Source organism: Paramacrobiotus metropolitanus, unplaced genomic scaffold (genome assembly GCF_019649055.1).
Source record: "Paramacrobiotus metropolitanus isolate TYO unplaced genomic scaffold, Prichtersi_v1.0 Parri_scaffold0000002, whole genome shotgun sequence".
In the NCBI taxonomy this organism is placed as follows: Eukaryota; Metazoa; Tardigrada; class Eutardigrada; order Parachela; family Macrobiotidae; genus Paramacrobiotus; species Paramacrobiotus metropolitanus.
This window is the reverse complement of record NW_026570222.1, coordinates 743,197-764,900: the sequence shown is the minus strand read 5'-3', so window position 1 is coordinate 764,900 and position 21,704 is coordinate 743,197. Positions and strand designations below refer to the sequence as shown.

The 21,704-nt window shown below is 40.2% G+C and overlaps 7 protein-coding genes across 10 annotated transcripts; 4 read left to right on the top strand and 3 right to left on the bottom strand.

The window, feature by feature from the left end:
• Positions 1-403: 403 nt before the first annotated feature.
• LOC129581883 (motile sperm domain-containing protein 2-like) lies at positions 404-1,938 on the top strand. Its single transcript, XM_055473170.1, has one exon. The coding sequence runs from the start codon at positions 909-911 to the stop codon at positions 1,803-1,805; it is 897 nt and encodes a 298-aa protein (XP_055329145.1). The 5' UTR covers positions 404-908; the 3' UTR covers positions 1,806-1,938.
• A 2,142-nt stretch (positions 1,939-4,080) lies between these two features.
• Positions 4,081-6,822, top strand: LOC129587601 (nuclear receptor 2C2-associated protein-like). Its single transcript, XM_055481413.1, has 4 exons — positions 4,081-4,480; positions 4,642-4,732; positions 5,676-5,849; positions 6,403-6,822. Exons 1-4 carry the CDS (start codon positions 4,443-4,445, stop codon positions 6,514-6,516), a joined length of 417 nt encoding a protein of 138 aa, XP_055337388.1. The 5' UTR covers positions 4,081-4,442; the 3' UTR covers positions 6,517-6,822.
• A 392-nt stretch (positions 6,823-7,214) lies between these two features.
• On the bottom strand, positions 7,215-8,923 carry LOC129582936 (biogenesis of lysosome-related organelles complex 1 subunit 2-like). 2 transcript variants are annotated; one of them, XM_055474569.1, is made up of 4 exons: positions 8,606-8,923; positions 8,404-8,523; positions 8,073-8,177; positions 7,215-7,947 (listed from the first exon to the last, which is right to left on the bottom strand). In XM_055474569.1, exons 1-4 carry the CDS (start codon positions 8,760-8,762, stop codon positions 7,676-7,678), a joined length of 654 nt encoding a protein of 217 aa, XP_055330544.1. In that variant the 5' UTR covers positions 8,763-8,923; the 3' UTR covers positions 7,215-7,675. The 2 variants fall into 2 exon arrangements, with proteins under 2 accessions (XP_055330544.1, XP_055330552.1); XM_055474577.1 differs by having other exon boundaries at positions 7,215-7,829; positions 8,606-8,912.
• A 563-nt stretch (positions 8,924-9,486) lies between these two features.
• On the top strand, positions 9,487-11,542 carry LOC129582953 (uncharacterized). Of its 3 annotated transcripts, none has more exons than XM_055474595.1 (5): positions 9,501-9,758; positions 10,183-10,262; positions 10,473-10,772; positions 10,940-10,995; positions 11,143-11,542. In XM_055474595.1, exons 3-5 carry the CDS (start codon positions 10,554-10,556, stop codon positions 11,195-11,197), a joined length of 330 nt encoding a protein of 109 aa, XP_055330570.1. In that variant the 5' UTR covers positions 9,501-9,758; positions 10,183-10,262; positions 10,473-10,553; the 3' UTR covers positions 11,198-11,542. The 3 variants fall into 3 exon arrangements, with proteins under 3 accessions (XP_055330562.1, XP_055330570.1, XP_055330578.1); XM_055474603.1 differs by having other exon boundaries at positions 9,501-9,824; XM_055474587.1 differs by lacking the exon at positions 10,183-10,262 and having other exon boundaries at positions 9,487-9,758.
• A 154-nt stretch (positions 11,543-11,696) lies between these two features.
• On the bottom strand, positions 11,697-14,624 carry LOC129585179 (creatine kinase B-type-like). Its single transcript, XM_055477773.1, has 6 exons — positions 13,913-14,624; positions 13,594-13,770; positions 13,261-13,482; positions 12,783-13,127; positions 12,604-12,720; positions 11,697-12,027 (listed from the first exon to the last, which is right to left on the bottom strand). The coding sequence occupies exons 1-6, from the start codon at positions 14,180-14,182 to the stop codon at positions 11,926-11,928; spliced, it is 1,233 nt and encodes a 410-aa protein (XP_055333748.1). The 5' UTR covers positions 14,183-14,624; the 3' UTR covers positions 11,697-11,925.
• Positions 14,625-14,885: 261 nt separating this feature from the next.
• LOC129591053 (heterogeneous nuclear ribonucleoprotein R-like) lies at positions 14,886-18,653 on the top strand. Its single transcript, XM_055486576.1, has 9 exons — positions 14,886-15,056; positions 15,478-16,168; positions 16,234-16,291; positions 16,938-17,109; positions 17,189-17,307; positions 17,373-17,504; positions 17,585-17,822; positions 17,885-18,050; positions 18,114-18,653. Exons 2-9 carry the CDS (start codon positions 15,515-15,517, stop codon positions 18,321-18,323), a joined length of 1,749 nt encoding a protein of 582 aa, XP_055342551.1. The 5' UTR covers positions 14,886-15,056; positions 15,478-15,514; the 3' UTR covers positions 18,324-18,653.
• Positions 18,654-19,420: 767 nt separating this feature from the next.
• LOC129591080 (60S ribosomal protein L7a-like) lies at positions 19,421-21,634 on the bottom strand. The gene is made up of 7 exons (XM_055486603.1): positions 21,477-21,634; positions 21,174-21,306; positions 20,617-20,766; positions 20,398-20,533; positions 20,252-20,336; positions 19,714-19,844; positions 19,421-19,656 (listed from the first exon to the last, which is right to left on the bottom strand). The coding sequence occupies exons 1-7, from the start codon at positions 21,477-21,479 to the stop codon at positions 19,482-19,484; spliced, it is 813 nt and encodes a 270-aa protein (XP_055342578.1). The 5' UTR covers positions 21,480-21,634; the 3' UTR covers positions 19,421-19,481.
• Between the last annotated feature and the right edge of the window lie 70 nt (positions 21,635-21,704).

Below are 21,704 nucleotides of genomic sequence, written 5' to 3'. Positions count from 1 at the left end.
TACAGTACGTCGTAGTTCGTAGTACGTAACTTCGTACGATATCATAGAAGTCTGGCCCAAAATAAAACGCAATCGATCCAGCGGTGAGTCGAACCGGTTAACCTGATCGAACGGTAATGTAATTGTGACAAAAATGGTGTTTATTGCGCTAACGTGCTTTGACATTCGCTATTTGTAAATTATAAAACCAAAACCTAATCAACTTTGAAAAGATTAAAAAATTCCAAACGAAACGTCGAACTTTTCAGCAAGACTCTTATTGTTAGACTAGCAGGTAGCAGTCCTAAAGAGGACTGAATGAGCCGGATGGAACCGTGGTCAGCGGGCGGTTCAGCTGTAAACGGCAACGCTGATTTGATTTCATACGTCGCTCAGGCGTCAGCCGCAAAGGGAGTAGAGCGCGTCTGGAAAACTCACCGCTTTCCTCAAGGATATGACGTCTTCGGAAATAAATTTTCCGTAATATTTATAAATTTTCTGAAGGGATGTCTTGTTGTCTGAAATGTAAACAAACACACTCTTTAATGCGACGCGAAATCTGTATTACTTGTCGTCGAGATGCTTAGTATTAATTTCGCGGTGAGCCGATTATTTTACATCCGTTGGTCCGGTGGAGTTTTAGAGTGATCAGAATCACTAACGGACAACGGCTACAAGAGAGCAGTAAAGAGGTGGAATCTTGCGTTCGTTAATCTGTTGGAATATCGCACCATTTTGTGGTTTACACTCCAGAATTGTTCTTTTGCATCCAGTGTCGCATCGTACGAGAAAATGTGCACTTGTATTGACTATTGCAATATTTGATTGCAACTTGCAAGCTGTGGCATGCGCTGACGACAGTACTGGCAATATTGTGAGACACCCAGTTGACATTCTTCCACAATGTTTTCTTATGACTTTCCACCTGTATGATTAATATGATGCCTGGGATGTCCGTAGCGGAAATGAACGTTGACATTCCATATACGGCGCCTGTTGTACCCCTGGACGTCCGAAAACGAGTCCGTTTCTCAGAGGTTGATGTGTTGGCGACATACTACGACGAGTATAGCAACAGTGTTAATCACGATGAGCCTCCCCATCCTTCCGTGGTGCTGCCCCCCAAAAAGTGGAAAGTGAGGGAGCGACGGAGTCAGGCATCTTTGGGCACTAACCACACAGGGCGCTATCTCAGCATTCAACCGGGTGATGAGTTGGTATTTGAGAGTCGCGCAAGCGATGCACGAGAGAAAGAGCCAGCACAGTTCGACGTAATACGTCTCGCCAATATTTCTGCCAGTCATGTGGCTTTCAAGGTGAAGACCACCGCTCCGGAGAAGTTCCGCGTGAAGCCCAGCTATGGCTTCATTGAATGCGGAGGCACGAAGATGGTGGAGGTGACCGTTCTGCCTGGTTTTGTGATGTCAACACAGAAGGACCGCTTTCTTGTCATGAGTGTCCCGTTGGACGGTGAGTTGGATAGTCATGACGATCTCGTTGAATACTGGCATGATTTGTTGAATGATCCGAAATCAACTGCGGTTGTGGATGAACATAAGCTGCGCTGCACAGTTGTTATGCCGATTAATGGCGATGCATCGCCGTCCACGAGTAGCGCTGAGGAGAGCAGGACGTTTGTTATGGAGCAGTTGACCGCTCTGGAAGGAAAACTGGATTTGCTTCTGGCAATACGCACTGAAAATCATAAACGGTCAGCGAAAGCTCGGGAGAATTTGCTGACGACCGCCATGCTTCTTGTTTTATTGTTTTTATGTACAAGAGTGATTGTTCTTCTATTTGCCAGTGATTCAAATTACGAAAACTGATGTAAATTTGGGAGTTTTGCTCAGTTTAATAACCGCTTATGACAGTAACGTTTGTTTTGTCGTTTTTAACGTGTACAGTGATTTTATGGGGTTTGTTGTAACAATAGTTCGACAGGTAAATTTACCTCTTTCAGTTCAATTTGTGAACGATTGGATGTCAGCGTTTGCAGCTTCACACCTTCGTGTTTATAGAGGAGAGCACTCTGCAACAACAAGTAAGCACTAAAAGTAGTTTGCCGTTTACGGTAATGGGCGTCTTCACGATCAAAACTGAAGGGACCAGAAGATAACTCTTCATATTCCAGAATTTCCCACTGCTTATAGAATGGTAGGTAATAGCCACAGGCATGCATACTCTAATGAATGATACGCATTATGGTTCCTTTCAACTGCAACGCTGCAAATGCTTGGCACATTGACATACAGATAGCATGGCCAGGACGCCAGGTACAAATTTATGCGCGTTGTAACTTGTAACCGCAGTGCTTAGATATCCTCTTACCAGTTTGTTAAATGTTTGTTACATAATTTAACTGCATGTTCGGAAGTCCAGCGTTGGCGCGCTTTTTGCGGCCCGGAATCGAATGGAAGGCCGGTTATGTTTCCAGCCTTTACAGGGACGGGAACGGGCATGTTCGCCATGCTCAGCTATCGATATATATAATTATACATTTGTGCTTTATACGTAGATCCATAATATTATACCGATGGTAGACAGGTCAGACATATTACCGGCAACCGGGTCGCGCTCTGGAAAAACTGCCGAGCCGGGAGAAAGCGGGATTTTAGGCTCTAAAGAAGGATCAAAGGTGCTCGAGCCTTTGATTTGCGGCAAAATTGCAGCATGAACACAAGCTCCCATTAAATTTACTTAATACTTTGTACAGTGTATACTTGTATAATATCTATATAAGTATACAATACTATATATTGTATATGTAGTAGATTTTAATTATACGGCACGAAGCCGCACACGATTCAAAGCATTGTTATTATTCTGCGAGCTGGATCATATTGTGGGCTTCTGATGCAAGGTACATAGAGATATTTATATAATGAACACTTTTCTGCAAATATACGAAATTCTTAATCAGACAATACAGCACTACGTCTTCGATCAGTTAATCGTAAGTCATGCTACTTATGTTGTATAATACTGTACTTTTTTTCTTTCACAACAAGAAAAAAACCGTGACATAAGATCTAGAACTTCCTATAGTAGTAGAAATGCTTGCTGCTGTGATAACAAAATTACAGTAAACGTAAAATGCAAGAAAGTGTAGCGATATGAACACTTCACTTCGTTGTTTTTTCCTTGAACAAGGTCCATATTTTTTTTTTCGATTTAAATTCTGCACAACCTGCATGCATTCCGCGAACGTGCAAACTATGCATGTACAGTATTCCATACAAACTACTAACCGGTCAACATTTTCGATAGATATTGCACAACAAATGTGCTATAAATAACCTAGCGAAATGTCTTGCTAAAGTTAACCGGAGTGCGGTTATTGCATGCTTAGTCGGTCGCACAAATCGAGCCGCTTAATAAGGATACGCAAATGCACTCGCAGTACGCACACAGTATATTCTCAAAACGCACACACATTAGGTAATGTTGCGCAGAAATCAACTCACAAATCAATTTTTTTCAGGCTTTTCTACGTACTTCTTCGAAGGGAATATCTAATGGCCACAGTTCTGAACATATTTACGGTTAAGTATTTACCGGTTTTTTGCTAACAAAACTGATCTATGATCTTCACAGGGTTTCCTCACTATTCTGATAAAATCATGAGTGAAAATCAAAACCTTACAATTAAAGGAATAAATCTATCAGCTGCTCCATGACTTCCAAATTCCAGAACGAACAATGGGCAACAATTTTTGCAGCTTTTAAATGCTTACACTTTATCGTAATATTAGTAATTTGTCTCATAATATTCAAATGTGCGTATGCCTCACAACATATTTATTAATTTTTTATGCGCGGAGTGGTTTGTGCGGTACTATTTTCAGTAAGCTCGAGCTTCACAAGTTGTACGAATGCTTAATAATTTTCTGCTGGCAAAAGAACTGCGCAAGTGACCAGCGCAAGTCGTTTATGTCGCCAAGTCTACAGTATAGTACAAGTACCGAAGTAAGAAAGTACATTACTTACGCGAATACGGTTGATTCATCAGGTTTATTATGCGGCATTTCGGTATGTGACGACACTGACGAGGTTTGTTTATAATCAGTTCCCACGAATATTTGTGACTTACATATTCAGCTTCATACTCAAACGTTGTATGTCTTGAAATGTACTGTATCCAACAGAATTAGAGTTTCTTGTGTTGTACTGTCTGCATGCGCTGCAACAAGATCACTACAGATCATTTGTATATTTACGTACTCTTCTGACACTCTTCGTACTGAAGAAGGCACAGAACATTTTACTGTATCTGTATTTTCCGTTGACGACGACTCCCATGCATCGTTGGCGTTCTTACTAACGATAAATACTAAGTCGCTATATAGTATTAACATCTGAGGACTATGGTTTTTAGCATATTCACTTCGCATACATAATTGGATTTCACCTTTGCTATCTTAAAACTTGGACTTTCAGTTTCTTTTTTTCCAAATCCTTGCAGCATGCCTACTCGCATCCCCATTAACGAGGATCAGATTCGGTAACTATCTGTTTGTTTTTGACAATACCATGATTGTGTGTTTAATCAAGTGCTATCTGTAAAATTTCTAATTAATTTTATTAAAATAATGTTTTAGGCTTGCTTAATGGAGCATTAATAATTGAATACTTACTTTGTGCTAAAATAAACTGTTTTCTTAGAGTGAGTTCCGTGGCGGGTCATGACAATAATCAGTTTGGAAAAGAACGCATTGTTGATGGAAATTCGGCAACGTACTGGCTGAGTGAAAAGGTGACTGAATCAAATAAGCATCGTAAAATAGTGACATCTGACATATGTAACAGCAAGCGCATATGTTACAGTAATGTTCTAAAAAGATTTTAGTCATGCTACTATTATAAAGCAGAATTTTCACAGTCATTAATTCTGCATTGCACTTTTGAATATTGCAGAACGTTCTAACCATAAGAAGTTCCTACTTTTATAGAAAGTTTTCGCAGTTATTATTTCTGCATTGCACAAAAAGGACATTTTTATTCAATGCGCACATATTCAAAAGTTTTCGCAATTATACTAATTAATAATTATGTGTACGAGAACTCACGTCAGAATATTAACACCATAACCATTTTTCTAGTAACGTTGACTTTAGCAGTTTTTCCTCCAAGTCAATCCGAAATTGTTTTAGCAAACAAAAATCTTCGTATTATCAAACTTCCACACACTTATAACCTGCTTATTCAGTGTATTCCATAATTTGGTCAGTTTATGAGAGCACATCTAATAATCCAACTTTACACTCCGAAAATTAATGCGAGCGCACAATTAAGCGACTATAAGCTGCTTGACTGCCCACATCATAATTACTACAGTACTATCCGTAATACGAGTAAGTACAAATACTACGATTATGCGGTGGGGCCAGCGTTATAGACCAAAACTACAGCAGAATTATCGTAAAATCGGAATTATTGTACGAGCGGAAATTAATTAATAATAAAAACACGATGCGGCTGAGCAAACGCATTTTAAAGCTGCTTAGTTTGTTGTTAGTTGTTGCTGTTAGTTGTTAATGCTAATTTTTTCACTAGCTCCGTACTGTTTTTCCACAAAAACGCAATTCATTCAAAAGCAATGTTCAGAAACTGTTTAATTTCGTGTTATGCGTTGTTATTATTAACACTTCACCCGTTTCCGCAAGACTGCAAAATTAAAAAGTTGCATAATGTTGCAGATGCAAGGTGCGGCACAGTGGATTATCGTTAAATTCCACGACAAGGTCAAGCTGGACGAAGTTCGCATCCAGTTTGAGCCTGGACTGTCTGCTAAATCGATGTCCGTGAGAAATATGGATCCATATGAAAAAGAGCTGGAAATGTTTTTCCCAGATGACACCAACTCACTACAGGTTCGGTAAACAAAACGAAAAGTGCATGTGCTTGCTTTAAAATTTCATATCATTTGTGTGCAACAATAATCTAATGCTAAAATTACAAAACATTTTATTTTATTGAAATTTGTGTCCTGATATGTATACGTTTAATATCAGTTACCAGCGACGTAACTGTAACGTACGTGCCATCACAAATAATTATTTATAAACACGTACATAGCTGGAGTCTGTGCATATTAAATTTTTTGAGAGAGTTCGGTCGTTATGCTCACTTTGGATCTGTACGAGTACACAATGATACCGAATGCGGTTTCATGTACAGTCGCTCGTCCAATGTCCATACAGATACTCCATACTACAAACTTTAAATTACGCTGGTCGCCCGTCACAGTACAAGGTATATATATATTTACAACTGTAAATAATTTATAAATAACAAACAACAATTTTTTATAAGCTATCTGCAATTTAATTTTACTTCTTTATAATTTTTAATTTCGATGTATGGTGCCAATATCGTAAACAGTACAAACAGATTATGGTGTTGCAATCGAATTCTCATTTGCAGGTCATTCCCATACCACACAGTCCTTCGGTGCACAATATCAAAATTGCTTTCGATTGCTCTACGGACTTTTTTGGACGAATAGCGGTCAAATCATTAGAGTTTTACGGTGCTTAAGATTTTAAACGTGCGAGTAAATGATTTCAAATACGTAGATTGTGGATGAGTCACACAACTCACAAGTCACAACTGCTCGCAAGCATTAGCTAACAATTTCAGTCAGACAATTCGTCATGCGATTGTTTGCTGCGCTATGCCATCGGCAAGCATTTAATTAACCTGTTGGACCATATTGCCTAAAATGGCAGTTCTTAATCAGTATGTTGTTTAGCGTAGTTTCAAGTGGTTTCTGATGTTGTTAACCATAACTGAAGTCTGAAATAATTATATAGTTAAACGACTGCAGTCAAAATAAAATTTTAGATAAAGGTACAGTAATTCCTTTTCTTGCGTAAATCCTAGAGTATGAGATGAAAATATCACATGATTTGAAAGTAGAAGTACTTATATTATCTTATGTGTTTACTATATTTACTAACGATAATATTAATCATAACTTCGTAAGTAGTGTGCAGTGTATAATGTACTGTACGAGTGAAGCAAAAATATGTTCTATGAATTTTTATATCTTATGCCGTTTTGCAGGACGCAGCTGCAATTTCTTAACTATAATTTCTTCAGTACGTGCGCCCATTACGGAGAATGTCCTTTATTAAGTTATCCAAAAAGATTACATCTCTAAAATTACTATCATAATGCATTTCTTCTTTATGTTTTCATTTAATATAATATTACTGTACAAGGCAAGTGTTAAGTACAAAGTAAGAATATTTATATAAATACACTAATGCATCCCAAAACAACATGAAGAGCCTGACACCTAAAACACTAATAGCATATCAAAACAACACACCCAAAACAACTGCAATTATTACTGTAATAATATCCCAATTCCCAAGCTGCCAGTCCTAATAAGCTGGGCAATCCCAAAGAAGTACAGTAACAAAAAACCAAAATCACGATTAATATAGGTATCTACACACACGTATTATTCACCATCAGGCATCAGTAGTAACCAGTAAGTAATTCTGCATTTCTGTATGTACTTGTATTTTCCATTGTACTATGAATAATATTATTACGTATCAAACAACTGCTCGCTTAAAACGACGATACAGCTACCACCGTAAAATAGTTTCTGCGATACTTAGCATTGTACTAGATTGCTTCAACATCTAAAATACAAAACGATTGAACACCTAATGCACAAGCGTTGTTAAATAGAAATATCCAAAGGGAATAAGGAAGAGAATGGCTGGTGTCCGGCTGAATTCACTAATAACTTCCAATCACAGACATAACAGGATTGCTGTTCCGCTTCATGAAATGCTTCGTGGATCACCTTTTCTCCAAGGCTTTGAAACGAGTTTCTGAAAAAATTTAACAACTTCCATTCCTGCTGTACGCCCAAGTCCTGACGGATCCTGGTAAAGCTTCTCAAGTGCCGTATGACTCGGTATGAGCAATGATCAATTTCGAAAGGTCGAACTACAGTAAGTATACACAGATACACCCACATATCTACAATTATAACAAACTGATAAATCAAGTCAACCGCTTTCTGTTTATGGTAACAGTAAAAATGTTAGTACTTGTTGAAAGTACTGTTTTACCTAATTGCTTTGCGTAAGTATCCAAACGGAAAACAGATCTTTCCAGTTCGTTAACTTGGGATTCAACGGCGTCGATCCGCTCAAGAAATGGCAAAATACAAGTGACTGAAGTGAAAACACACAGTTAACCGACATACCGATATCCAAAAGCTTACGTTATACAAGTAAAAGTTGAAAATGTTTGCAATCTGCATTCGCTGAAGATGATATACCTAGTTGAAATTCTAGCGATGCGTTGTAAGAATTAAGAAATGAAGTTTCTGCTATCTCTGATTCTCCACTTATACTGTATTAATATCAGAACGTGCAGGCTTATATTTAAGCCACCTACAACGATCATTCATTGTTCCCAGTGATTCGCGAAATCGTTTGGCCACCACGAGAAGTTCCTCGTACTTTTCTTTGGAAACCAAATTTAGTTGCTGGATAAGTCTGTAATCCTCGGCTGTTCCTAAATAACAGTGAACGTTCTGTAGCGTCCAGTTGCTCCAGTACTTCAAAACTTTTAGAACAGTTACAAATTTGTTACATGCCTTCAAATTCCGATTTCAGATACTCTGACGTCTTTGTTAGCAGTTCTTCGTATAAGCGATTAATTGCGGTAGCATCCCCATCCATAACTTCCGTCACTTCCTTTGAACTATCGGATCCGCCGGAGAGAAAGTCACCGGAGTTTTGGGGGATGGCCATGATGAAAAATATGCGTACTACGGTCTTCCGAAAAAAGATAAACAGATGTTTATTGTCGAAAACTGCAGTGTGCTGTTTCTAAACCATGACAACTGCAAAGGCAAACCAGAGCGGACAACATCAGAGTCGCAAACTACAAGTAGTATGAAACTACCAGACTAAAAGACAGTCAGTACCAATAGCGAGGGTAGGCTTTTCAGCTATTAAACAGCTGGGCAGAGCAACTGCCGCACGCACTGCGGCGACTGCGCAGTACAGATTACTAAGTTTCCAACATGTTTTTGAATTTTTAAAATAAATTTCAAAAAGTTTAAAATTAATTTGTTTAAAATGGTGGAAACCTAGTTCGGTATGAAAACGATCTTCATGTTAATTGTTAATGCGCGCTTTAACGCAAAATTTGAAAATATAATTTGATAATGAGACTTTTGGTACACCTCCGCGCATCTAAACTTTTGCAATTTTTGGTCACCCATAACTTCCCAACCGGATGTTGCGCGCAAAAACGGTTTTCACGCCTATGTGCACAAATCATTAATTTGTTACAGAATGTTTGTTAAAAACAGTGCAGGAAGTAGTGCAGTTAATTTAATAGGTATTAAGTACATATTAATTTGCATAAGTTATAAGTTACTATTTTATAAAATCAATTTGCATAAAGTACTATTTTATTTGCGCGCAGCTGTTCAGTGTTGGTGCAGGTGAACAGCCGTTCCAAGTATACCGAAGTGGATCGGACCGTTTTTGTCGTAATCGCGCGCGCGTGTCTGAATTTCAAGGGCAGTTTCTTTTCTAACAGATTTGCTAAGGGCAGGGTAAAGCACAGATTCTGCTACGGGGTAGTACAAAAGTTTTACTAGTAATTTTTAGCAACATTCATCAATGAAAACGTTTCGGATAACACTAAGCAACATCTGTTTTGCCGTTTGTGGCCTTATGGTCGGAATTTTCTTTTTCGGCTTTTTGCGCGAGTATCCAAAGTCTCTTTTTCGACAGGTAATGTAAATACTTACTTTGATACTTTTTTATCTTTCACCGAACCTTTTAACCTTTTAACAGAGGGTTAGTATCAGCTTTTGTACCACACGCTTAGTTCTGCTATGCTGCTACAAAGTATTTAACAATTCATTAGTTGTTAACTTGTTATTAATCCATTCCGTATCATTTGGAAATCATTAAGGCAGAGTGCGCTAAGCTCCAAAACCGATTAAGAAACCGATTAAAAACATGACCGATTAAGAAATTTCTCCGAGGAAATGTTTTAATCGGAATCGTAATCGCTCTGAATTGCTTAGCGCACACTCCCCTAATAAGCTTATGTATACAATTGAGTATAATTTTAAGCGTGTATGTGCATAGTACTGGACTGCTAGAGTGTTCTGAACTTCTGATCATCATGATCAGTTGTTATTAATTTTAGTTGGATCATAGGAATAATTGCTGGCCAACCCTAGTTGTTGAAAGGTTTCATGCGGAGTACTCCTGTACTAATTGTAACTTGTAAGTATCTTAGAATACTGTAGTTTATGACTTTATGTTTATAAGTTCCACTTACTAATTGTAAGTTACCGTGTGCTTCCTAATTGCAATTCTTTTGTGCATCGATGCCTTACCGACCCTGGTACATCGTTTTCATTGCTTTGTATTACTACTCAAACTCTCAAAGTGAAAGAACAAACTGTTGCAGATCGATCAGGCATTAATTTTCAGGTTTATCGCATATTGGGTTTGACGGGACTCAGTGATACCGTGACACACTCTCCTGCTGCGTTTGTCCCAGAGCAACCGGAAATGGATGAAGCCCGTGCTTTTGTGGAAAAAAAGCTGAAGGAACACAAGGTTGTTGTGTTTTCTAAAACGTATTGTCCGTACTGCAAAAAAGCCAAGGGCGTACTTGCAAAATACAACATCGCCCCGGAAGAACTTGACATTACTGAACTGGATAAAATGGACTCAGGAAAGGCCGAATCTGTTCAAGACTACATGGAAACTTTGACCGGGGCCCGCAGCGTAAGACAAAAATATAAAAACATTCATTTGTAATTTTGTAGCATACCAGTAGGGCCGAGCAGGCAGTAGCTCTTCATTATTAATTATTCCGTCATATGATAACTGTGGCGCTGTCACTCTGAATGTACGGGGGGAAAGTTGACTTTTTACGCCTTTTGGTTGTGTAGGTTCCGCGAGTTTTCATCGACGGGAAATTTATCGGTGGTGGAGACGATACCGAAAGGTAACGCATGCTAGATTGCTAAGCCTTGATATCCTCTTTTTTTAATTTTAAATGATAATGTACCAGTCCTGCTTGATTGAGTCTTGGAAGTTACGTACTGCAGATGAGCGCTGATTATGCAACGTCAAGATGTTGTATAAATTGTAGACTAGACAAATCCGGGAAATTGAAAGATATTTTGGACACTGCTGGCGTTCGCTAAAAATCGGCTGTCCACTTCAAAGTACCAGCTTCTACTGAGTAATTATTTTCAAGCTCCTGTTTGTTTGATATCACTGTCGTGCCTACGCAATCATCGGTCTCTGACAGTTGCTAGCTGTTTTCAGATTACTGAACTTCTAATAATTCCGAGCCTTTATTAATTTGTAATTTCGTATCGTTCGAAAACATTGCCAGTGCTGACACACCATGACTATTGCCGTTCGCGGTAAAATGTTGCGTTATGGAATTCTTATGTTATCTTTGGTGGTCTTTTGCTTTTTAAAACATTGAAGAATGCACTGAACATGTATACGAGATCTACAGTACCAATGTACCGTGTACGTAATTCGTTGCTTTTCGGCATTACTTCAATAGTGCATTTGCGTTTCTTACTTGTATGTGTACAAATCACGCATACATCTATATACATCTATACAAGTAAGCAAAAGTAGGCCGGGCAAGCCAATGGCAATTGCCAAAACGATTACTAATGATTTACACTAATGATTTAATCCATTTTGTCACAATTATACGCGCGCGTATGTACGGTTAAACTGTTAAAGACTTCATACTGAGAAATCACTCCGTTTAACCAAGAACACCTGCATGAACAAACAGTCAGACGAAACTCCCAATCTGTGCAGTAAGTATCTCAATATCACATAACGATAAAACTCTTAAAAGAATGAAAATATCACAATGGTAGCGTTACAATGAGTAATTCTGAAATCAGCTGGGAATCAAATGGTCAATAGTGCGGTCACTTTTCAGTCGCTTTTCCATTCGGATAAGTAAGTTGGAGCTATCAATCACCTGCTGAATTGAATCAACCTGCAAGATTCACGGAATATCAGATCTTTAAAACATCAAGACAGCCATATAAGATTAAGGCAATACGACTTGTAATTATCGCCGTCCGCCTTACAATTAGCTAGTGCACAATCAGCTAGTGCACAATGTGATCCAGTACCATGTTAATCGTAAGAAAATCTACAGTCTTTTTGGAAAACGGAAACCTGTTTTATCCTTTAGTGGTTGAGACACTGGGAATTTTTATCCCTGCTCTAAGTGAACTGTTGCATTTCATGGACCGTAAACTTCGGGACTTAACTGGCGAAACGCGTTCTGTTGCTTTTCTCAAGCAGCTCTTTAGTTCAGCTGTTACTGAAAGAAATGCTACGGCTGTTCAGAGATTACCCTCTCAGTGGTTAAAAGGCTTTTAACCATAGAGAGGGTAGAAACTTTGGTTGTTTTCTATTATTCAAATTTTAATCATCAGTTTTAATCATCATAATTTTTGCCGGCGTTTGCGATTATTGGTATTTGGGTGGCTATTGCCACTTGAAGAAATCTACAGTCTGCCTCTACATACCGTATTATAGCACCAAGGATTATGATATCCCTTACCTCAGATATCCCTAAACGATCCACATTAGACATATCATAAACACCGGAATTCTGCAGCTCCGGAACAGCACGTTTGTGTAAGCCCAGTTTTTTCACAATGGCAGGAAATCTTGGATCCTGTAACAATAATCACTCAAAGCGATAGGAATTTTTCGTACAAGAATTTTCGGGACACGTACTTGTGAGAGCCTGGGAAGTTTAATGAAAACACTAGCTCGCAGGGCAGTACCCAGATTACTAGGGCAGGTCGTGACAAATCCAAGGTGGTCATTCCACATCCAGGCAAAGCCGTCGCTGTGCAAATTTTTCTCCATAGATTCCAGCGCCTGACAAAATCTCTCGAATGTTTCCTTCATGTTGCCGCCTGGCTGGACCGCTATTAGCTTCATCTGATCTTCACATTCATTTACAAAAACAAACAGGTTTTTATCATAGTTGTAGAATATGCCACGGGCATCCGGCCAATCTCTTCCAATGGAAGATGTGCAGTAATAAGATGATGGGCGGTCAAAACCAGTGCCTTCCTGCGAAAACGCCATACTTTCTTGGGATAGATAGAACTAAGACCGAAAGTTAAAAAGCAACAGAACTTACAGAAATATATTAGTATAGTACAGCTGTGGAGAAAAACACCAACTTCCGGTCACTCGGACTTACCGCTATCATTAATGCTAACTCTTCATCCGGGATATCTTTCAAATTAAAATATCTTCCTTTTAGGTTTCCACCGAGGCTTTTGCAGGAGCGCACAACGATTTTCTCAATATGACGGCGCTCGGCACGTGTACAGGTTGGAGGTAGACTAAATCCCCGAATATTTCGGCAAGTTCTTATTCTACATGATAACACATAATCAGGATCCAGATTACCTCCGCGGAGCTACAACCACGAAACTGAATCAATCGAATAATGCTGTAATATAAACTGACGGTGAATATACATAACTGCATCCGTCCAATAAAACCGTGCAAAGAAACGCAAGTGCTATACCTTCGCTGGAGAAAGATCTGTCGTATGTTTATCACTAGGTTTATATCCGCTATGACGTTCCTGAATGATAGGATCAAACAATTCAGCAAACACAGAGTAGGATTCTTCATCGCCAGCAAAGATCCCAACCGTTCGTATGAGAGGATGTCCTGGATTGTCCACGCCAACCTGGATGCACTGCAAACAATCAACAGAAGATGTGAAGGTGGAAAGTACTGATTCTATTAGGATGCAGATCTTATTTTTTGATTGGGTGCTTTAATAATAACAAGTGCTGGACATTTCATACGTGGCTACACCGCTGATGAGTGAGCTGTACCTGATCCAGGGTAATCCCTATTTCTGTCTGGCGATCGCGTAGCATTGCATACAGACGGGGTGTTAAGGTTTTGGCCATTATGTTTTCATGCTTAGAAAGATCCGGGTATGCTTCTGATGCAGAATACCGCTTGCTGGAAGGATGGGTCGGATTGTAGCTGCAGTCCGCTTGTTTGTGAAGAGATTTCGATACAATCGTAACGACAGATGCTGCTCCCAGAGCAGCCCCAACATGCGGACCGTAGCGAAAAAGATGACGGAAAAGATTCATTCTGCCCTGCACAGTGCACACCAAGCACTACAGTACTGAGTAACCCCCACAACGGAAACAAACAAAAACACAAATTTTTCTCTAAAAAACAGATGGTCTCTCTCTCTACAACCAGAAACACGTGGTATCAAGAATTACGCTTCAATGATAACCCATTTCCAGAATTTGGGCTCGATCTGTCACAACCGGAGCAAGTCTGCAAATTCTTTGCAGTTTGAATGTCTGATCTGCTTCGACAGCGTAAAAAGAAGTCTCGACATAGTACCAAAGACACCACAAAATGACAGAAAAATATTAATATTCGCATACAGTTATAATGATTTAATCTACGATAAAATACGGAGAAACGAAATTATTTTCACGAAAGCAAAGCTTCACTGCCACTGCGTCCTTGTAATAATGATAAAAAGATTAATAGCTAGAATGCTACTAGAAAGGCATAATTTTTTAGTTTTTCTCATTTCTGTTTTTTTGCGTTTCATCCTGCAAAACCGCCCTAATGGCACAAGCTGTCGGTCCGACGGTTCGAAGCTTGAAAACAATCAGTCTTTAACAAAAATGTGTGCTTGTTATACACGGCTGGTTTTTGGTTTCTGTTTGCTTATGGTTAGCCAGACCGCCGGGCCGACCGTGGCTCGGATTATGTATTTATTTGGTCAATTCGAACAAGCCAAGAGTCCAACCAAGCCTCATGTTTGTTACAAAGTACAGTACTACAGTACAACAAATTGTCGAAAAAAATGTTCCTGAAACTGACTGCATAATACTGTGGGATTTTTACTGTTTTGTTTTTAAATTAGTGCAGCTGTACTTTCATTTTCTCGCTGATTATTTCTTGAAGAACTGCTTTTACTGCAGACAGGAACTGCAAGCGGTAAGTCACTCAAAGTACAAGGTAGCAAGATTTCGTGGCAATCGCACGAAGGGTCCCTTTCAACTTCAGAGGTTCCTGCTTTAATTTTTCTCTTTGTAGTTTGTATGTAGTTTAGAAGTAGAACTTTAAAGTTTGAAGTCCTAAACTAACCGATTGAACTTATAAAGGTATGAGAAACGGAATAGATACAGTATTTAATTTTATATCGGCACCAAAAGAATGAAAAGATTGTTTTAAACTGTTTTCAGAATCTCTTTCTTCTTTGTTGTGGACATTAGTGATTAGTATGACTAATCTGATACGAGTATTGAATTTCGATTTAAGCTTTTTGCAGCTTAATGTTCTGATTATCAATTCTGAAGCATACGATCAAAATGACGATATTGTGGATTTTGTATTACAACTGAGTGATCTCTTTCAGTCAGTCCAAGAATTTCTATATATGCTTGAAAACTGAAATGGAAGGCCAGCTACCGCAAAACTCCATAAAGGACGAATCGGAAAATTCGTATCCGTATCCGACCCAGAATACTGATGACCAGGTGGAGCCGGAAAGCAATCAAGACTCAAAAGGTTCTACGGGTTCTCTTTTTCCCGAGCTGCAACAACGCAGTAAAGATCTCTGTGACCGAACTGGCTACACTTTGACGATTGGGCCTACTCTGCGGAAGTACGGCGGACCACCGCCGGACGGCAGCGAGAGACCTCGCGCTAGTGAAGTTTTCTTAGGTCGACTGCCACGCGATATGTTCGAAGACGAAATAGTTCCCATTGTCGAGAAATTCGGTAGAGTATGGGAATTGCGCATACTGCTCGATGAAAAGGGAGAAATGGGCCGAGGATTTGCTTTCGTTACTTTTTGCGCGCCGCAGATGGCCGACAACTGCATCCGCGGACTGAACGGGAAACCGATACCTGGCCGAGCGAATGCCAGCAAGTTTGCCGCGTCGTTGTCAAAGCCACACTCCCTGGTTGTACTCAGAAATTTACCGAAGGACAAGACAAGGAAACAACTTCAGGAAGATTTTGGAAGCTATTTTGAAGGCATTTTGAATGTTCAAATTTGGGGCGTGGACGCGGAAACCAAGCCAGCGCGTTTGACTGCTTTTCTGGTAAAATTTTATTCTGGAAGACAGATATGCAAATCAGTCCGTCCATTTTATGTCTGATTTTACAGGAATTTGGTTCGGAAAGAGCAGCTGTTGGAGCTCTAAATCGTATCACTTCCGGAGAAGGTACGAATAAAAATTAATAGTTTAAAAATTTCGCATTATTATTTCAATAGCGATACTGTTCTACAGAAATTAGAGCAACAACAAAAATTTAGAGCAATAAAATTATATAAATTGATCACGAGCTAAGGATGCGATATCGTAACTCTGTGATTCCCTGGTTCTGTAATTTGCAGTGGAATATGTAAAAATTTTAGCTTTACCCGAACTGTGATTACGTGGTTTTAGTGAACTCTTTCACTCCTCTTTTTCCTCTCGAGAAAAGCGGCAATTATCTGCTTATTTTTCACCCTCTCTGCCTTTCTCTGCTAAATCCAAGCAATAGTAATATCGCGCTCCTGCCGTTTTGCATGGGAGCATTTAGCGAAAAGACGGATGGGTGGATTATAATTTTTTAATTTAGAGTGTTTACTGATAAGGTCTACAGAGATGGATCAGTTTTTTTAATCCATCTTTTTTGGCTCTTTTTAAATTGATTTTATGGTACGCCAGAACTCTTGAAAGTCTGAAGACTAAGTCAGTCTTGTTGACTCGCAACCGTCCTTAGCTGCGCAATAGCACCCTTATCGGTTATCCCTCATTGTAAATGCCAATTTGTCATCACAATTACGGCCTGAAAATCCTCACCGTATACCTTTTTCTTCCAAAGTTCGCCCATATAATTACCAGTTGGACGCCTACTATTCGTATTGCGACGATACTAACAATGCCCATACTGTGGTACTTCATGTACGCAACCTCCCAGAAAAAGCGAATGAAGAAAACTTAGCACAACACTTCCAGCAGTACCCATCCTTTGACAAAGCCCGTTTGATTAGCCGGTTGGTTCCGTTTGTCTGCTAGTGCCTAAACTGTCACATTGGTGCAGTGTATGTGAATATCATTTCATGTTCGTTCCAGATTTGCATTCATCCATTTTCGGGACCATACTACCGCCGAGCGGGCTCTGCAGGAACAATATGGAAACAGATTTTTGGGTCAATCGTTAGAAATGGCCTGGGCCAAAACTAAAACATACGGTTAGCAACATTGATTTATCTCTTTTTGTTGAAATCAGATCACGATTTTGCGAACTCTTCGCTAGTTCCCATGCCTCCTCCACCCCGACCAGTGGACGGAGACCGCTCCGGAGGTGCCCGTGGACCTCCCCCGCCTCCACCGTCTCGCAGCCGAGAGCGCCGCCCAGGGTATGGCGAATCATTACCACCGCCTCCACGTAAGCGATTTTCTCGAAAGTTATGTTGTGGTACTTCGGCACAAACTCAAAAAACGTTTACATGAATTGCCCGAATTTAGCCCGCCGCCCTGGACCACCACCCGGACATCGCCCATCTCCTCCGCGGGCACCTCGCTATGGATACCGGGAGCCGCGAGACGATTTCGTGGATTATCCACCACAGTCTCATGGATATGGGCACTCCATGGCGGCAAGGGATCCGTACTACGACAGTCCTAGCCAGGCTAGCCTGTTGCGCCCGTCATATCTTCATTCTCGTTCCGACGACTATGGTCGCAGTTACGGACCAAGTGGAGGGTTGGTTATTTAAAATACATTAACGAAATCAATCACCTACAATTACTTAACCTTTATATCAGTTACGACGACTACGGCGGTCGGGAAATGAGTCCGCCTCCGCGTTATGGTGTTCGACGTGGTCGGGAGGAAGAAAGCCACATACCGCCTCCTCGTAAGCGCCGACCATTCGAAGGAGCGTCGGGATATGGACACGTGGAGCAGCGCGCCCCTAGAGTGGATTATAATGTGGGTATCGTAATTTGTATGACCTGATGATTGTTTACTTTACGTTTTCTTGGCTTTTCACAGGGTGCGGGTTTTTCACAGGGTGCGCCCCACAACACAATGCCTGTTAGTGAACCTCCGTATAGCCGTCAACATGGTGGCCCGAGCACGGATTACCGTCGCGCTGCACCAGATCATGGTATGCGCCAACCCAGCAGCTATGGAAATCGGCAAACCGTGGATTATGCTTCAGATAATTACAGTGCGAGCTATGGTAATGGTTGGGAAAGTTGAAAAGTGCTCGATAAACTTGACTTACGTGAGCACAGCTGTTTAAAATAACAAAACACAATAGTATTAGTTTTCCGTGTTTGTAATATTCAACCGATATTTTCCCCCTGATTTCGTGTTTAGCTTTCCAGTTTTGTCTACTTTTATTAGCAGTTTCATGCATTTTAGTTTCACGGTCAGTCACAGACTCGCAGAAAATCTTGTAGCCTTTGTGTTCATATTGAAATCGCTAACGAATAGTACTCGTACATGTTGCTGCAAGAGTGCTGTTTATTCATGTGTTCAAACAAGATTTGCATGCGGCTGAACGACACAAGTGTTATAAATAAATTGAGCTGCTTTTGCGTTTTTATTTGGTTGACACTTCCCTTCCTCTGCTCGCCTTTGTTGAGTTGGTACAAAACTATAATAGGAAGAAAAACGCCGGGTTTAACTAACCCCTTTATTTTCGGTCCAATGCCGCTTTCAGTACAAATCGATGTACAAATTTGTTGCGGATTTGCGATTATCGTCGCTTGAAACGCTTCATGAATTTCTAGTTCTTGCAGTTATTACATTTACGTATACAGGTAAATTGATCAGCCTTCAAAAAAGGATATGGTATCGCTGGTGGAAGAAACGAAAGTTGGGTTAGCTCTTTTACTGCAATTTGGTGTCGTTTTCACGCGGATTGATAGCAAACAATAAGTACTGTAACTAATGCCGAACGTGACAGCAAATCACAAGAATATGTGCACACTAAAATGCATTTTTCTGTATAAGGAACTGAAGGAAGGTACAGAATTATTACAATTTAGCACATTTTTAAAGTTTCTCAATGATTTCGAAACTTTTGAACATGTACCAGTTCGAAATACTAGTGTACTCTGGATAACTACTCGTAGGTTGTTATCTCAGCTTATCTGAGCCCTCTAATACTGCATAACTATATTATTCTGGTGCATAGGGTGTTTCCGTGGCGAACCGCTAAACAGTAGCACTCAAAATTTCTCCCGTGAATTTTTGACATCCACTTTCTCATACCTATCACGCCATTGCGTTGTCTGCATCCTCCTCTGTGAAAAGGCCAGTTTTGAAATTTTTTCGGGAGAGAACACGCGGAAGTGTTGATCACCTTTATTATAGCCACAAACATTACAATATATCAAAAACTAATCGTATTTATGCCACTTTTTGAGCGACTTCTCTCGCTTTCGCCTTCTCGAGTTTTCCTTTTCGTGCCTGCGACTTGGTACTCAGGATGTTGCCTCCCCAGTGTCGGCGGATTTCATCATATCTTTCGTTAAAGTTATTCTTGACCGTCTCGACCACTTTGGACAATGATGGTCTATCCTCACTGTAAATAAAACCCTTCTTATCCTTAATCAAATCGAAATTAAAATGTTTTGCTTACGCGTTGATGTTCTGGAAAGCCAAGCATGATGCCGTTTTTCGGTGCACAACTCGTCCTAAACGAGCTTTGCCCTTCACGATGCAGTACGGCACTCCCATTTTACGGCACAAGGCCGGCAAAAAGAGCACAATCTGTAATATGAAAACAATCATCTTTCACGTACTGTACGAATTCCTGATGCGATAGAGCAAAATTAATAGGTCTGGATAAACAAAAGTTAATCCTTTAGTCATTTCGCTATAAAAATTCGGGAGTATGTAGATAAATCGTTAATTCCTGATATGATGAAGTAAAGTAGTTTAACTAATTCAATGATTACAAACCGCCTAGTAAAAGTTTTACTAGGCGGTTTGTAATCATTGAATCATTAAATGCTGCCTCGTGACGCTATGTAGGCATTTTCGTGATTTCTGTTTCTTTTTTCATTTTTGTGGCTTTTACTTTAACTGTAAAAGCCACAAAAATGAAAAAAAAACAGAAATCACGAAAACGCCTACATAGCGTCACGAGGCAGCATTTAATGAACGAAGTAACATACTTCAATGGGATCAACATCGTGGGCAATGACGACAAGCTGGGCCTTTTTCTGTTCCACCAGTGTAGTAACCGCGTTCACACCAGATCTGTGGAAACATTTGATCTACAGATCACATAACAATTTTCGATGCGCATTTCCTTTCGTACCGAATAACAGCGGGTCGCTTAGTGGGAACATCACCCTTTCCTTGGGCTTTCGCCGCAGCACGCTGCTTCAGACGTTCTTTCTTCTGCTGCTTCGTTTCTGGTCTGTATTTGTTCATCAGTTTGAACACCTGAGTGGCTAAAAAACGGCAGGGCTTAAACTTAACAGCAGTTTCGGAAAACATATGCAACGCAGAAATTATGAAGTGCATGATGTCTTACTCGACGGTTTGTCCAGCGTAAGGTTGAACTGATTGATCGGTGGCGGAACCTTCAAACGCTGATACAAGATTTTCTTTTGGCGCTGAATTCGCACATATCGGGGGAACTTGACGAAACGAGTCAAATCCCGCTTCGGCTGGATGTCTTGTCCTAAAAAACATTTTCGCATAACGATAGAATACCACACAATTCTTGAGACACATTACAAATCTGGTGAGCTGATACAGAAATGAAAATCCAGTTCTAATTTCAGGGATTCCAACTATACTATTACAACATTAATTGTGAAAACTGAAAAGCCTTTGAACCAGATCAAATACTTATCACTTATGTTGAATACTCAGACCAAACTTTGGTCCAAACCATGAATACTCAGACCAAACCAAAGTGTTTAAAACTGGCACTGTGAACGGCGAACCACGCAAGGTTCCAAGATGAATTTTTTATCCACTCAAAAATTAGAATCCACAAGAATTCACAAATTTCGAACCCTTTCCGCTTTCGCAGAGCAGTGTTGACTCGCGATCGGTAGAAGAGCTGTGCAAAAAAACACTTACCAATGCCGAAGTTCTTGGGACGTTTTTCAAACAGCGGATTGGTTTCTTTCTTAGGCTTTTCAGTTTTCTTCCTGATGGCAGCAGGGACAGCAGCCACCTTCTTTGCGCCGCCCTTTTTGACGGGCTTGGGAGCCTGAAGTCGCAAAAATACTTCACATTTGCAGGCGAAAACAGTGTCGAAGCCTGAACGCAGAACCAAAGCATCAGAGCGCGAGCTGCACTGGATCCTCTGCGCTACTCTGTTCAAGCCATCGGCATTCTCTGCTAAAAGTGCTGATCTCAATCTTTTAATGTCTGACTTACCATCACGATGCTTGGTAATCCGCAAAAAACGGAAAACAATTAAATCTTCCAGATACACGGCTCTCCACACAAAATCGACAAATTTCCTGTTTCACAGGAGCCGGGTACGAAATGCAGCACGCACACATTATTACACGCTGAAGCAGACTGCGATGTGCAAAAGCACATCGGTGACAGAGACCGCCACCGCACGCTGTCAGAACTGGTGTACCCTAATCAGTGCACACG